General features: G+C 56.2%; 1 protein-coding gene across 7 annotated transcripts in view; it reads right to left on the bottom strand.

Moving 5' to 3' along the window:
- IKZF1 (IKAROS family zinc finger 1) overlaps positions 1–14,749 on the bottom strand; it is a 69,715-nt gene extending 54,966 nt beyond the window's left edge. For 2 of the 7 annotated variants that reach the window (XM_084897329.1, XM_084897337.1), the window contains exons 1-3: positions 14,711–14,745; positions 13,135–13,204; positions 12,983–13,053 (exon numbers count right to left, since the gene is read on the bottom strand). In XM_084897329.1, coding sequence (XP_084753455.1) covers positions 12,983–13,049 — 67 coding nt within the window. In that variant the 5' untranslated portion in view covers positions 13,050–13,053; positions 13,135–13,204; positions 14,711–14,745. Of the gene's footprint in view, positions 1–12,982; positions 13,054–13,134; positions 13,205–14,710 lie in introns of those variants that run through there. The other 5 variants (XM_084897331.1, XM_084897330.1, XM_084897338.1 and 2 more) reach the window with 5 other exon arrangements.
- Between the last annotated feature and the right edge of the window lie 1,710 nt (positions 14,750–16,459).

Below are 16,459 nucleotides of genomic sequence, written 5' to 3'. Positions count from 1 at the left end.
CCTTCCGAGTCCCCACCAATGACCCAGGCCCGTGTGGCTGCTGGCCGGGGTCCCCAGGAACCACCCTCTATTTGGACGGGGGGAGAAGCAGGGGGTCACTAGTAAGGCCTGGAGCTGGGAATTCCTGGAAGATGGGACCAGCGACGGCCACGTGCTGGTTCGGTGTTGACGGGATCCCTCCTCGCAGACGCGGTTCCCTCCTAGGACAGAGCTCGATCCCATGGGAGGCCCCGGAGAGGCAGCTCTGTGCCCGCTTCCAGCGCACACCGGCTCCTTCCGCCCATCGCTGTCCTGCAGTCACACGAGGGCTCGCTTCCCGCCAGTGTCCCTTGCTGCCCAGGATGACGTCTCGTCAGCTTTGCTGCAGGGCACCCCGTCTCCAGGGCACTGCAGGGAGTGGCCCCGCAGTTTGGGAGAAGGGGTCACGTCATGACAGAGAGTAAAGGTGGCTGTGCTGAACGTGTCCCCTGGCTTCAGGGCGAGCTGAGAAAGGGGGTGTACACGTAGGTGAGGCCGTGGGCTGCAGCAGGACACCTCCTACCCTCCGAGGTGACCTGCCCGGACAGACAGCCGGCTGCAGCGGGGACTCCTCTCACCACCGCGGTGACCTGCCCAGACGGACGGCCGGGTGCAGTGGGCGGGCTCTGGAGGCTGAGCTGTGGTTGTGGACGAGCTCAGGGCTTCTCCTCAGTACCTGGGGGCTCAGCAGCCTGCAGGCAGGTGTGGCTGCTCCCGCTGGACCTCCATCTGTGAGCTCAGGTCAGACCCACGCGCCCCTCCCGCCCAGGAAGAGCCGCCGGGCACCTCCAGGGCAGCTGTTGGCCCCGAGGCCGCCCAGGCCATTAGCCGGTGAGACGCAGAGCAGCACATGATGGATGCCCTGGGAACTGGACGGCGCTCAGAGCGCGGCCAAGCAGGTCGATAGGCAGATACTCAGCACCGCTGGGCCAGGAAGGGCATCTCCATCGCCCACACCCGGCCGGCTCCCTGCGCGGACGCCTGGACGGTCCCAGCTCAGGAGCTGGGGGGAGGTCGGCCCCTGGGGAGGCGGTGGGTTATGTCTGCGTGGCTGTGAGCTCGCCAGCCATCACGTCTCCTCCCCAGGGAGGGAGCTGGATCCTTACGGCTCTTCTCTCGCTGGTCGGGAGGCGGAGGGAAGCAGCCCGCGCGGCAGGTGAGGCAAAGGGAACAGCCGCCTTGCGTGACCCACCAGTCTCCTCCGAGGCCTCACCTTCTCCGGGGCTGAGAGTGCGGTTACGGGGCTGACCGGGCCTTCCCGGGAGAACTCACACCACAGAGAGCAACGCCCGCCGTGCACGGTCTGTCTCCCCACGTGGGTCCTCATCAGCCCCAGTGGGTGAAAGCCGACCAGAAAGAAACACCCATTGAGCTACCAGCTGTCAAGTGTGTACACATTTTTTCAGGACACCACATATATATATATGATAGATAGATAAATAGATGATAGATGGAGAGATGATGGATGATACAGTAGATAGTTGATAAATGATTGATAGATGATAGATAGATGATATATAGGTAGGTAGATAGATGATAGATAGATGATGTATAGATGATAGATAGATATAGATATACCCTATCTAATAAAAGAATAATATGCAAATTAACCATCTTTCCGTTATGCCCACCAGGCACGCCCACCAGCCAATCAGAGTGAGTATGCAAATTAAACCTGAACCAATATGGCTGCGGCCACAGAGAGCAGGAGGGAGGCTTGGGCTTCCCCAGTGATGGAGGAAGCCAAGCTTTCCACACACCCTGGCGGGCCCAGGCCTCCGCTCAAGGGTACAAAGTTTCAATTATAGAAGGTAAATAAATTCCAACTGAAATGGTGGCAGCCAGGGACTGGAAGAGCAGGAGGCTAGGGTTGCCCCCGGTGATTGAGGAAGACAAGCTTCTGCAGCACTGGCTGGCTCAGGCCTCCACTCCAGGCTACAAAGTTTTAATTATAGAAGATACATAAATTCCAACAGAAATGGCTGCTGCCAGGAAGCGAGCAGGAGGCTTGGCCACTCCAGGCTACAAAGTTTCAATGGTAGAAGGTAAATAAATTCCAGGGACCAGGGCCTCTGCTTGGGTCACCGGGGGCGTGGCTGGCCTCCAACCACCACAGGCCCCTCGCTCAGGCTGCCCCACGCCCCAAGGAAACCCTCACCCTGATCCAGGACACCCTTCAGGGCAAACCAGCTGGCCCCACCCGTGCACCAGGCCTCCATCCTATCTAATAAAAGTAATATGCAGATTGACCATCACTCCAACACACAAGATGGCTGCCCCCATGTAGTCAAAGGTCCTGCCCCTATGTGGATACAAGATGGCCACCACAAGGTGGCCAGCAGGGGAGAGCAGTAAGGAGGGACCAGGACTGCAAGGGAGGGCAGTTGCAGGCACCAGGCCTGCAAGGGAGGGCAGTTAGGCCAGCAGAGGAGGGAAGTTGGGGGCAAACAGGCTGGCAGGGGAGCAGTTAGGCATCAATCAGGTTGGCAGGGGAGTGGTTAGGGGGTGATCAGGCTGGCAGGCAGAAGTGGTTAGGGGCAATCAGGAAGGCAGGCAGGTGAGCAGTTGGGAGCCAGCAGTCCTGGATTGTGAGAGGGATGTCTGACTGCCTGATCCGCCTAACCAGGCAGTCGGACATCCCTTGAGGGTCCCAGATTGAAGAGGGTGCAGGCTGGGCTGAGGGACACCACCACCCCTGCAGGAATTTCATGCACCAGGCCTCTAGTTTTAAATATAATTTTCTTGATTTCAGAGAGGAAGGGAGGAGAGATAGAAACATCAATGATGAGAATCATTGACTGGCTGCCTCCTGCACACTCCATACTGGGGACCAAGCCCACAACCCAGGCATGTGCCCTGATCGGGAATCAAACTATGACCTCCCGGTTCATAGGTCAACACTCAACCACTGAGCCACGGCAGCTGGGCCTGTTTCTATGTGAATTTGTAGCTAAATGAATGGGTGCAAGCAGGCCAACAGGACCCATTCCTTGCTGGCTCCCCATCTGGGTTAGATGGAGGGGAGTCGGTGGTCCCAGCCTCATGGCCCGGGGTAACCAGGGGCAACGCCGGGGAAGACCACGTGGCCGAGTCCTCGGCTTCTCCCAGGCCCGGTTTGCAGGGAGCGTCTCCTGGTAGCGTGCGTTTGGGGCTCCACCGCGGAGCTGACAGGGAAGGAGCACATCAGCCCCCCCGCAGCGGCGGAGGGCCCTCCCAGCAGTGCATTAGGCGTGCGGTGCGAACCCGCCGTGGCGCCGGGAGACTTCACGGCTTCCATTAACCGGCGCGGAGACAGAGGGCCAGTGTCTGCCTTCCCTCGTGGTGGAGCACTTTGCATAGACCCCACCCCCCGCTGAATTGCTCAAATTCGTTAAACGTACAAAAAGGCCCCCTCCCGTCGCGGGGGTGGGGCAGGTGTTTGATGAGGCAGAGCAGACGAGCGCTCCTCTCCCCATCGGGTGCCGAGGGGACGCGGCGCTCAGTTCATGCTTCCAGGGGGGAGGAGGGTAGGTAACCAGGTTAATAATGACAGAGAGAGGAATTGACACCACAAAGGAAAAATAATTATTCTCGCACTTCGTGACAGTTCCAAGACAGACGTCGTTGGCTAAGTGAGGCTCGGGTAGGCACGGGGGGTGACACACACCTTATATGCATACGGGATAGTGACAGCAGACTGTCAGATCGGGGAGCGCACGATTGTCAAATGTGAGACGCCGCCTCACAAAGCCTGGAGCACTGCCTAACTACTATTTCTCCTCTCAGAGACCCCGCCCCGCGGCCCTTCCAAAGACAAAGGCCCAGTCACTTAAGGACCGAAGCAGGTCAAGGGTAGCGTGGGACCCAGCTTTGGACTGGGGCCTCCTAAGGACACACACCTTCCCTCCGAGGCCTTGAGAAGACGCACACCGTCGTCCACTGCTTCGGCACACATCGGCCCACCCAACGGGGCCGTCAGAGTCCGGCTTCCTGAGGCCCACCGGGAAGGGTCTACACCAGCGTCAACGAGATCCCAGATTGAGCAAGTCCTAGCCCAAGTCCCAGAAGCGGTTTGAAGATGGCGGTCAACCACATCGTCAAACAGAGGATGTTAGGCTTGGCCATCACTGAAGCTGCTTCTGGAAGGCATCGCCGGCCTCCTGAGCTTTGGGAGAGCTTGGGTAGATGGAGAGAGTCAGCTGCTGGATGGTTAGGTTAGATTTGGTTTGGTTAGGCTACCTTTGGTTAGGTTAGGTTTGGTTTGGTTATATTAGGTTAGGTTTGGTTATGTTAGGTTTAGTTATGTTAGGTTTGGTTATGTTAGGTTTGGTTCGGTTTGGTTTGGTTAGGTTCAGTTAGGTTAGGTTTGGTTAGGTTAGGTTTGGTTGGGTTAGGTTAGGTTCGGTTAGGTTAGGTTTGTTTTGTTTTGGTTATATTATGTTTGGTTATATTATGTTTGGTTGTATTAGGTTTGGTTAGGTTAAGTTTGGTTAGGTTACCGGTAAGTTAGGTTTGGTTAGGCTTGGTTTGGTTAGGTTAGGTTTGGTTAGGTTCAGTTAGGTTAGGTTAGGTTCAGTTAGGTTAGGTTTGGTTAGGTTTGGTTAGGTTAGATTAGGTTTGGTTAGGTTTGGTTTGGTTATATTAGGTTTGGTTAGGTTAGGTTTGATTAGGTTAGGTTTGGTTTGGTTAGGTTTGGTTAGGTTAGGTTTTGTTAGGTAAGGTTTGGTTAGGTTAGGTTTGGTTAGGTTTGGTTCGGTTTGGTTCGGTTCGATTTGGTTAGGTTTGGTTATATTAGGTTTGGTTAAGTTAGGTTTGATTAGGTTAGGTTTGGTTAGGTTAGGTTTGGTTAGGTTTGGTTAGGTTAGGTTTGGTTAGGTAAGGTTTGGTTAGGTTAGGTTTGGTTAGGTTTGGTTCGGTTCGATTCGGTTCGATTCGGTTAGGTTTGGTTAGGTTAGGTTAGGTTTGGTTTGGTTAGGTTAGGTTTGGTTTGGTTAGGTTCGGTTAGGTTTGGTTTGGTAGGTGGAGAGGATCCCTAGGGAGAGTCAGGAGACCGGCTTCTGGTCCTGCTTCTTTCTCCGGCCTTGGGCACGTTCTTCGTTGACCTTCCTCAGCGTTGGTGTCTTCCTTGCCAAGGTCAGTGTGGTGGACAAGTGACCTTGGCGATGTCTCCTGACAGAGCTCCATGCCTTGACGTGGGCTTGGGCAGGGCACTGATCCCTGTGGATGCGTGGAGCCGAGCGCAGCCATGGGGGTCCTGCCATCTCAAGCCCACCGACCTGTCTCCCAGGCCACGTCATCCCCAAGGCCCAGCACGGAGGGTCACGCTGCTGAGAGCGGCCAGGCCTTCCTGTCCTCCCAGGACACATGGACACCCCCCCTCCCTCCCCAATGGAGGCCCTCTGGCCAGGCCGGGGAGGCGGGCGCCAGGGGAGGGAGAACTGAGGAGCTCCCTGACCCGAAGCGTCAATAAGGCAGAAGGTGCCGACGATGAAGAGCCGCGAGTCCATCGGGAGCACCCTCAGCGGACGCTCCGTGGGGCTGGGCGGGGTTTTCCCGGGAAAGTCCGCCCGCGGGGAAGGAGCGAGGCACTTGTGGAGACCAGGACCCGGGAAGGGCGGCCCGCGCAGGGGCGAGCTCACTGGGAGAGTAAGCGCGTTGCTCTGGGGAAATCCTGACTGTGCCCGGGAGGGAGGCGGCGGGTGAGTGGGAAATGCTTTGGGGAAAACCCGTAACTTCCCCAAACGCCATGTAAATGCCCGCGGCGAGGAACATTCGCAGGAAAGCCGAGAGCTCTCGGCACAGGCTGTGCGTTGGAAATGCTGAGTGGAAATGAGAACTGCAGACGCCTGTAGTTCAAAGGCCACCCTCCCCCGAGCTCACAGACCGCGGGTGGTGTGCAGGCCATGTCCGCGTGGCGCACGAACGCTTGGTGGGAAGAGGGTCTGACCAGGATTACAGACCCGTGTTCTGAAACACTGGGTTAGCAGGCAACACAGGCTCAAGGACACAGCCCCGCGGTGCATGTGGACGGGGACACGTACCGCCCGTAGGGGTTACACGGCCAGGAGGTTGTGTTGCGTGTAAAGGAGGATGAGCCAGGAAATCGCATGTGGTCACCTGCCGAAAGGTCTTGTCGGTTAGCAGTGTGTCTAGGGGTAAAATTGGTGTGGACTTTAAATCCTCCGGCCAATCAGAAGCCAGGGACAGCCACGGGGGGCGGGGTCGAGAGGGCGCCGGGGGCGGTGATGTGTCTGCAGCCCACCCGGCGATGGCCCTGTCTCTGTCCATATCTGGACACGCCTCACCCAGTGGCTTTTTATCATATATTTTTTATTGATTTTTTCATAGAAGAGAGAGGGATAGAGAGCTAGAAACGTCGATGAGAGAGAAACATCGACCAGCTGCCTCTTGCACCCCCCCTACCGGGGATGTGCCCGCAACCAATGTACATGCCCTTGACCGGAATCGAACCCGGGACCTTTCAGTCCGCAGACCGACGCTCTACCACTGAGCCAAACCGGCCAGGACCCAGTGGCTTTTTAAAAAGAAAGGAAAAAAGACCAGGTTGACATGCAGGGACACTTTGAGATAATGTTTGCAATGAGTGTGAAAGGGTTACATTTGCTCATATACAAAGAGCTCTTACTTGTGAATAAAAAGTACAAAGAAATAACTCAATGACCAGTGGGCAAAGGGCTTAATTACACCGGCAACAAAAGAGATACAAAGGACCATGGAATGAAATGTATGTATAAATATATATATATATCTCCCACTCAGTGGCGGTTAGAAAATAAAAATAAATGGCAAGATGTGCAGTTCTCCGTGTGGCCCTTGAAGGCTGTTAAGGGGAGGGAGACGTGGGGGCTCGTGGGTGACATTCGTAGAGTCATTTAGAGCCGTGGTCAGCTAACTGCGGCCCGAGAGCCACCTGCGGCTCTTTGGCCCCTTGAGTGTGGCTCTTCCACAAACTATCACGGCCTGGGCGAGTCCATTTTGAAGAAGTGGCGTAGAAGAAGTTTATGTTTAAAAAACGTGGCTCTCCGAAGAAATTCCAGTCGTTGTCCTGTTGGTATTTGGCTCTGTGGACGGATGATTTGCCGACCGCGGGCTAAGAGGACAGTGTAGGGTCCCAGGTCACGAGGAAGCAAAAGGTAACATGTGTAACGTTCACTTTGTAACTTTGAGGAATACCTACACATGCCTAAAAAAGTGTGTGTGTGCGCGCACATGTGTATACACACACGTGTGTGTGTGCATGCATGTGTGTGTAAAATGGTCATGAGAATGAGGCTTTTAGAGAAAACGGGAAGAATCTCCATGCTCACCACAGGGAGGGCTGGCGCCGGTCCCCACAGGAGCGTGAGCTGTGAATCAGAAGGTCGGTCTGTGTCCGCGGTGAAACGCTGGCGCCCTGCAGGGTCCCGGAACGAAGTGGCGGGCCCATGCCGGCCTTCCACCGCCGCTCCGTGCGCACACGCAGACAGCGGGCACGACACGCAGCACGGCCTCTGCCCGGGGCTCCGCGGCCACTTCTCCTCCTCCGGCGAGTCTTCTGTTGTTAGGCCGCTCCCCACAGTCATTTGCAGGTGATTCTTTTTTTTTAATTAAATATATTTCATTGATTTTCCACAGAGAGGAAGGGAGAGAGACAGAGAGCTAGAAACGTCGATGAGAGAGTAACATCGACCAGCTGCCTCTTGCACACCCCCCACCGGGGATGTGCCCGCAACCAAGGTACATGCCCTTGACCGGAATCGAACCCGGGACCTTTCAGTCCGCAGACTGACGCTCTACCACTGAGCCAAACCGGTTTTGGCTGCAGATGACTCTTAATATTATTTATAAAGCCACACATGCTGAAAGGCATGGTTTGCCTCAGTAATAATAATAGAAAAAGGGTTAATACAAAGATGAGCTCGGTCAGAATTATGTTGACAACTATCCCGTGACCATGCAGCAGAAAGAAGGCACAGAACAAGCCAAGGCTGCTGGGAAAGTCCGCTGGAATCCGGAGAGGAGAGAGTCTCAGAGCGCTGTGCAGCATCGGCAGCCTGATGGCTACCTTCCCCGGAGAAGGGAGGATGGAGCGTTTGTCCCCCGATACCCAAAACCAGACCGGCCACGTTTAGAAAGACACAGGCGCACGCCTCCAAAAGCATGTGGGATGCATCTGCCACGCATCTGGGTCCGCAAGACATGTTAGTACACATGTGTGGAGGCCAGATTAACGGGGAGAAGGTAGCTGTGCGATTTACCAGGTGCACCGTTAATAATGCGGGCTTTTTCAATAGATGGAGGTACACATACGGTGAGATATATACGATCTGATATGTATGCTATTTTGTAGTACTGACAACAAGCTTCAAAACTGCATATGTCAAATTTGCTGAAAGTATTAACATCATAGCTATTTTTACACTTAAAAATGTTGAATTATGTGCCAAAAAAAGAGCATTTGTGGGAAGTTTTCATTCATTACTTTATTTTGAAGAAAAGTGCTGCTGAAAGTGATCTTATACTTCCGGAGGGAAGCTTATGGTGAACACACTCCATCCCAAGATACTTGTGAACGCTGGTGTAAACGCTTTAAAAAGGATGATTTCCACGTGAAAGACAAAGAATGTCCAGGTCAATCGAAAAAGTTTGAAGACCAGCAATTGCAAGCATTATTGGATGAAGATGCCTGTCAAACTCAAAACAACTTGCAGAAAGATGAAACCTTGATCAGCAAACAATTTCCGATCCTTTACAAGCAATGGGAAAGATTTTAAAGGAAGGAAAGTGGGTGCCACATCAACTGAACGAAAGACAAATGGAAAACCGAAAAGTCATCAATAAAACGTTGCTTCAATGGCACAAAAGAAAGTATTTTTGCACTGAATTGTGACTGGTGATGAAAAGTGGATTTATTTTGAGAATCCCAAATGCACAAAATCATGGCTGATCCAGGTCAACCTTGCAAACATCGCTGCCAGGCCGAATGGCTTCGGAAAGAAGACAGTGCTCTGCGTTTGGTGGGATCAGGAAGGTGTGGTGCATTATGAGCTTCTCAAACCGGGTGAAACCGTTAATACTGATCACTGCCGACAACAAATAATCAATCTGAACCACGCTTTGACTGTGAAATGACCAGAATGGGCCAGAAGACACCACAAAGAAATTTTGCTTCATGACGACACACCATCACACTCTTCAAAGCCAGTTAAATATTAACCCACCCGCCGTGTTCACCAGACCTGGTGTTTGTGGGCAAAGCCTGAACGGACGAAGGTAGCTCAGTGCTGAGCTCAGAGAGCACTGAAACCTGGACACGGTGTGGCTTGGTCTTGTCAGCCACGTTCCGTGGGATAATGTGCCGGAGGACCTGGAAGCGCCCGTCCGGGGCTCCGACGGGGCCGGTGCAGGGCCCTCTGGGGAGAAGGCGACCGGGGAGGACAACTGGACGGGCTCGGGGCCGCAGGGCGAGGGGTCCTGCCTGCACAGCGGTCTGGGCGCCTCTGCCCCAGGCCCCCCGGGCCGCCTCCAGGGCAGCCTTTGCCAATCGACCTCTGAAAGCCTCTCCCCTCCCCCATTGCCCGGCCCTGCCCGCTGTGCCGCCGCCGGCTCACCCGGTGCCTCGGGGCGCCCGCCGGGGAAAGGGTGATTCAGACCGAAGGAACCCAAACAGGAAGCCGGGAAAGTGAATCTCACAGCCTCCGTGCCCCTCCGTCCACTTTCCTGGCCCAGAATCACCCGGAGACTATTTTTACCGGGCCCTGACCCGGCGAAACCCCGAGGTTCTGCAAATCGGACCAGATTTAGACTCCACGTGTGTTTCCTCCGTCGCTCTCATTTCTGGGAAAGCGGCCGTTGGAAGGGACGGCCTGGCTTGCACTTGCTTATCTCTAACCGTCTGCCCATCCGAGGAGCCGGGCCTCCCCTGGTACCCTGTGCGGTGGCAGGGGGCCCACGGGCCACGGGAGGGGGGGCACACCAAGGGGAGCTCAGGCCCAGCCTCTGCGAAGGCCCTGACCCGCCCGGAGCCGGGAGGCCCGTGGTGTGTCCCCTCTCAGGGGTGCAGCTGGTCCGGGCACAGCCGGGAGCACGGCCAGTGATGTCGGCTCTGTGCCTGGGGCCCGGCGGGCCGGACGACAGGGGACACTTGGTGAGGCACACGCTGTCTGCCCGCTCCACCGCGCACCTGACCCTGATCTGTGCAGAGAACAGGCTGACATCAAGTGTCCCTTCCGGAGTTCGACCGCTCACTACGATGAGCGCTGACCACTGGGGGGCAGGGAACGAAGGGAGGCCCGGCCTGCAGCCGGAAGGCCCCGCTCGGCCCCGGTGGCTGGCCAGGCCTCGGCCTCCAGCCGAGCATGGACTCGTGCACCAGGCCTCAGGACAGACTCCCGTGGAATGCCAGCTGATACCGAGCAAACCGCCCCTCTCCTCCTCCCCAGGTCCTCCCCACGGCCGCTGCACCACGCCGTCCTCGGACGCCCGGCTGGAGGGGAGGAGCCTCCAGTTCCCCGCTCAGCACAGAGGCTCCCTGAGGCGCGGAGGTGGCAAGACCAGGGGGACAGCTGGGGGCCAGAGGCTCCCGCCGTGGGGCCCTCTGGTGGGAACAGTCCTCCCCTCCCCCAACAGAGGGTCTTCAGGTGCGCTGGGGGGAGGGGTGTCCTCGGGCAAACACTCCTGTTTCCACCTCAGGATGGTGTCCGGGAGCTCCCTCTCCCTCACTCCCCATCCCTCTCTCTCCACCTCTCTCTCTCTCTCTCTCCACCTCTTCCTCTCTCTCCATCTCCCTGCTCGCTCTCCCCGCGCTGTGCCTGGCCTCCGAGCAGAGCCTCCTGCCCGTCTGTCTGAGAGTGAGACCTGAAGCTTGCAGTCTATTTCTGGTTCTGCCAACTGCCTCCCGGGTGACCTCAGCCACTTCCTGCCTCCCCTCCGAGTTCCCTCTCCGAGATGACTGCGGAGCATTCTCAGCAGCCGGAGCCCCACACCGAGAGGCGCCCACAGACACAGCCTCTGAGCCCCAGAGCCGCATGGGCGGCCGGTGGCACCTGTGGGCGGGGGGTGGTTTGCCAGGAGACTGCTCCGCTCTCTCCCGGCAAAGGCTCAGCGCCTCCGTCTCCTCTCCCGGCCGGTGGTCATCCCGCCTGGAGCGGGTGGAGGGCCCGGCAGAGCTGAGGGCGAGGCTGGAAGTGAACTTCAGCCCAGGAACAGCGGGCCCGGGTGGAACCTGGCGGTGGCCACAGCTCCCTGGGCTGTGGCTGCGACAGGACGTGAGCCGGGCGAGGGAGCTGGCGCCGAGCTACTGGCCGCTCTGCACGCGGGGCGAGTGAGAACAGTCACTGCCTGGGGTGCGGGGTGATGACGGCCCATCCGGGCGGCGTAAGCGAACAGGAGTGACGTCCCAGCTACTACAAGGATCACACGCTCCCCACGGACTCAACAGGAGACACGAACAAAAGAAAGAAAGAAAAAAGAACAAACAGAAAGGGCAGAGTGACATAAATTACCAGAATATCTCCTACTTCAAATGCCTTTCCAAAGGCTCAGTGCTCTTGCTGAGACTGACAGGATTTTGAGGGTGGATTTTAAACATAAAACAGCGTTTACAATGACACGTAACGGACGATTTCAGAGGATCCGAAACAAAACTAGGGGAAAGGACAGAGCAGTCAGACAGAAAGACAGACAAACAAACAAATAAACAGACAGACAGTTTCATTCCTACAAACAAAAGAACTCTAACAAAGCGAACTACCAAGTTAGTCCGACAACAATAAACATGATGGTTCTAACCTTGTAAAGTAAGAAAGGGCCTGAAGTACATAAACACACACACACACACACACACACACACACATGACGGAAAGGAAACACCACTCGCATGGTCTTCAGTGGAGATGCATACCATGTTCATGAACCAAAGACCTCACTATGCTGAGTTTTCTAGATGGAGGAGTTCAGTCCGATCGGCTCAAACCTCTTCACACTAAAGAGCCCACCGGCTAATGCCCACCTTCCGGGGGGAGAGCTGTCACTGGCGGTCAGGGCAGCGGGAGGCAGCAGGTGCAGGGGGCCCAGCCTCCTCGGCTAGCAGGGAACGGCTGGCCGGCCGACAGGGCTGGGTTTGGCGCAGAAACAGACAAATCGATGCGTGGGACAGACTGAGCCCAGACACAGACTCGGATGCGTGTGGAAACTTAACATGAGATAGGATTGCAGATGACGGGGAAGGAAGGATTGCTCTGTCGTATCTGGAGAATAATTTCATGCACACAAGAAAACAATAAAAGTTAACCCCTGCCTCAGCCCAGTCCCCTATGTCCAATCATTATAAACCAAATTATAAAGCACTGAGTCTTTTTAAGAAGAAAATGTAGCGAAATCCATTTGTGATGTCACCATAAGGAAAATGTTAACACAAACACAGGTTGTAGAAAGGAAAAGATTGCAAACATCTGTAAAAAAAGAGTGTACAGACAAACTCCGAAGTGGAAGAAGTGTCCTCCACAAACACATGTCACAGTCGTTTCCGGAATATATCAGAATGCGTATCACTCACTCTCTGATGACAGGAGGAACCCCGAGAGTCAGACTATAAAGTCAGTAACAGAGCAGTCGCACACAGACCAGGTGCTGAACAGGCCATTGCCAGAGGGGACGTGAACCACTTGCCAACACACGAGAAATGTTCGACTCATGAGCAATTAGGTACATGCAACTCAGCGCTGAGTTATCGGACTCCGAGATGCGAGAGATGAAAATATCAAGCATGTAACTTGTAATGACAGACTGTGGAAACCAAAACCAGAAGGCCTGCTGGCGGGTGCGTGTTTGGGGCGTGTGACGTGTGCAGGGCGGGCTAAGAGCGGCAAGTCCACCTGACACGCCAACTCGGATCCATGCCAGGAACTTCCTGTCGAGTGGACAGAGCAAGCCACAAAGAACGGAAAAGTCCAAAGACAGGAAAATCAAATAATGCGCTACTTACAGATGTTGGAAAATAAGAATACTTTTCTAGCTGGCTGGAATGGCTCTGTTGGTTGTTGGTTGAGCATTGACCTATTAACCAGGAGGTTATGGTTAGATTCCTAGTCAGGGCACATGCCTGGCTTGTGGGCTCGATCCCCAGGGGGCACTCACAGAAGACAGTGGATCCATGATTCTCTCTCTTCATTGATGTTTCTGTCTCTCTGCTCCTCTCCTTTCCTCTCTGAAATAAATTAAAAAATATTTAATTTTTAATTTTATTGTTTAACGTATTACACATAGTAGTACACAGGTCTCCTTTTTTCCCACCCGTTGACCTCCCCCCTGCCCCTTCTACTCCCCAGCACATGCCCTCATTCCCCCCCCCTCCAGTGTCTGTGTCCATTGCTTATGCTTATAGGCATGCATACAAGTCCTTCGGCTGATCTCTACCATGTGCAACCCCGATGCACCCTTCTTACACGCTAACTTACAAGTTCTGCTTTCTCCCGTGAACTTCGGGAACTGCATTTTCTTTTCTTAGTTTTTGGTTAATTCTCACCTCAAGGTATTTTTCCATTGATTTTTAGAGAGAGTAGAAGGGAGGGAAGAGACAGAGAGAAACATCGATGTGTCCCATTGATTGGTTGCTGCATACACGCACCCCGACCAGGGCCTGGGCCAGGGCTGGGGAACCTGCAACCAAGGCATGTGCCCTTGACTAGAATCGAACCCAGGACCCTTCCGTCTCAGGCCAGCACTCTACCCTCTGAGCCACATAGGAATCGAGTTCCAGTGTGATGCTGGGGCCTGTGAATAAACACACCCACTCACAGATTCTCGGTGGAGAGGTATACCATGTTCATGAATTGAATAACTCGATGTGCTAATGATGTTGGCCCCTGGAACAGGAGGGGGCAGCAGGCCTGCCTGGAGCCCTGCTGCCCCCGCCTTGGCTCACTCCCCACCCCGGACGGCTGTGCCCTGGTCCTCACTAGGAAAGGCTCCTGAGCCAGACTGTGCAGAGCGGAGGGCCCCGCGGCCCTGGTCCCTGGGGTCCCAGTGGCTCCTGCTCCTGTCTCTGCGGGAGGCTGTTCACAGGCTCTGTGGGCGCCTTGGAGGGGCCTGGGGGGGGGGTTGGCGGGAGCTCCTGGTCCTGCCCAGCAAACCCTCGTTCCTGAAGGAGGGACGGTGGGAGAAGCATGGGCGCTGTCCAACCACAGCCCTTCCAGAGCCGGGGACAGTCCTGCTGCCTCCCTGAGCACCTCACAGCAGGAGGCGGAGGGAGGTGTGAGCCGGCCTGGCTGCGCTGGCCTTGAGCTCGGTGGGTCTGGTTTGGAGGAACTTCCTTTCCTTCCTCACCACCTGCCCTCTGCTCCCCGCAGCCGCCGAAGGCTGCAGGCGCCTCCCGTGTGCGTCCCCGTGGTGGTGAGGACAGGATGCAGGGAGGCGGGCCCTCCCCCTCCGCCGTCACCCCCCCCCCCCCCCCCCCCCCCCGGCTCCGGGCCCCACGCTGCCGCTTCCGCACCTGCCAGGCGCGTGGTTGGGAGCGGGAGCCCAGGAAACACCTGGTCCTCCTGGCTCCGCCCGCGGTGCCGCTGCCCCAGCCACGGCCTACGGTCCGTCCTGACCGCCAGGGCCACGCGACCCTCCCCTCCTGGGTCAGGGTGCAGGGTGCCTCGGACCGGGGAGGACTCCGGCTGGGAGTATCAGACCCCCCCCCCCCCCCCTCCACACACCGTGCACTCACCCCGTGCCAGCAGCTCCGTGTGCGGGTCCCAGGGGAGACTCCCCGTTTAGTCTCTAGAAGGTTCCAGCAGTTTCTCCTCACTTGAGCTCGACTCCTCCCACTTCCCTCCCCGCTCAAGAAGGAACTGTCACCCGGCCAGTGCTCAGAGCTTAGACCAGTGTTTCCCAAACTTCTCTCATGATGAGAGTCACCTGGTGGAGTTGTTAAAACACAGATTCCTGAATCCCAACTAAGAAGTGCTAAACTAGAATTTTTGGGAACATATAGGTAAAATTGTATACTTAACTAGTGCTCTAAGACAGATGTTATATACAGAGCACTAAGTTAGGTATGCAATTTTACCTATATGTTCTCAAAAATTCTAGTTTAGCACTTCTTAGTTGGGATTCAGGAATCTGTGTTTTAACAACTCCACCAGGTGATTCTCATCATGAGAGAAGGTTGGGAAACACTGGCTTAGAGCATCAGCCCAAGGACGGCAGGTTGTGGGTTCAAGTTTGGTCAGGGGCACAAGCTTGGTTGCAGGTTTGATCCCGGCCTTGGTCGGGGGGCGTGCGGGCGGCAGCCAATCAGTGTCTCTCTCTCCTCCCTCCCTCCCCCCTCCACTCTCTAAAATCAATGGCAGAAGCACCTCAGGTGAGCTCGAACAGGAGCACGGTCCAGAGACTCCGCTGGTCTCCGTGAGGACAGAGCCCCTCCTGGGGGTGGCTCCCCCCGACCTGACAGTTGGTGACCCCCCTCCCCCCGCAAAGCCGGGCCCTGGGAACCACCACCGCCCACAGGCTCTGGACACGGAGCCACGGAATGGGAGGCACCTGGTGGGCGCCATGGGCCCAGGAGGGAAATCGCCTGCTGTTCACACACCGACCTGCAGGGGCCGCCGGCCGCCCGCCACCCGCTCCCCGCAGTGGGGTGAGCACGGCCCCCACGCCCCAGGGGTCCGGGGCAGGGGCAGCCGGACCCACACCGCCCCTCCACGCCGCTCACTCTCAGCAGGCAGGAAATACCACTTATTATTTGGTTCTGGGTGTTGGCCAGCAGGTGACCCGGGCGGGGCGGGCTGGGCCTCCCTGGACCTGCTGAGGGCTCTGGCCTGGGTGATGGAGCTTCAGAATGTCCGTCCCGAGCTCCGCTCCCACATCCTCTTTCACGGGCAGAAACACCTGCCCTGAAAAGGGATGAAACCGGGATCCTGGAGCAGAGAGGAAGGAGGCAGAGGGCACGGCACACCGCCTTCCCCACCGGGGTCTTCCTCCGGTCCACGCCAGCTGCGCCCCCGTGTGACCCACTCCACAGCTCTGCCCTGGGACCAAGGCTCGCTGCCCGCCGGCACGGAAGCCGGACTCCGGAGACGGTGCTGGTGCCGGAGGAGAGGGGTGTGTCCCAGGGCTGGCGCCTGAGGAGACGGGGCTCCTGTCACCAATTCCGTCTCCACCTCTCAGCTCCGAGCAGGCAGAGGCTCCCGAAGGAGGGAGAGGAGAAGCAGGACAGAGAGCGGGGTGTGTGTGTGTGTGTGTGAAAAGTGCTCTCCATGCAGACCAGCCGGTCCCCAAGGACCCAAAGCCAGTGACAGGGTGTGCTGGTGTGCATCACCCCATCTTTGTCATCCTGGTTCCATGGCTGAAGGTCAGCAGTTCTGGACCTGGGAGTCTATATCGTCTGAAGTTGGCTCCTAGGATGCTTTTGTTTGTATGTTTTTTTGTTTTGTTTGTTTGTTTGTTGTTAATCCTCACCTAAGGATTTTTTCCC

Source organism: Pipistrellus hanaki (genome assembly GCF_964339955.1).
Source record: "Pipistrellus hanaki genome assembly, chromosome: 10".
NCBI lineage: Eukaryota > Metazoa > Chordata > Mammalia > Chiroptera > Vespertilionidae > Pipistrellus > Pipistrellus hanaki.
This window is presented reverse-complemented; position numbering and strand designations above follow the sequence as displayed.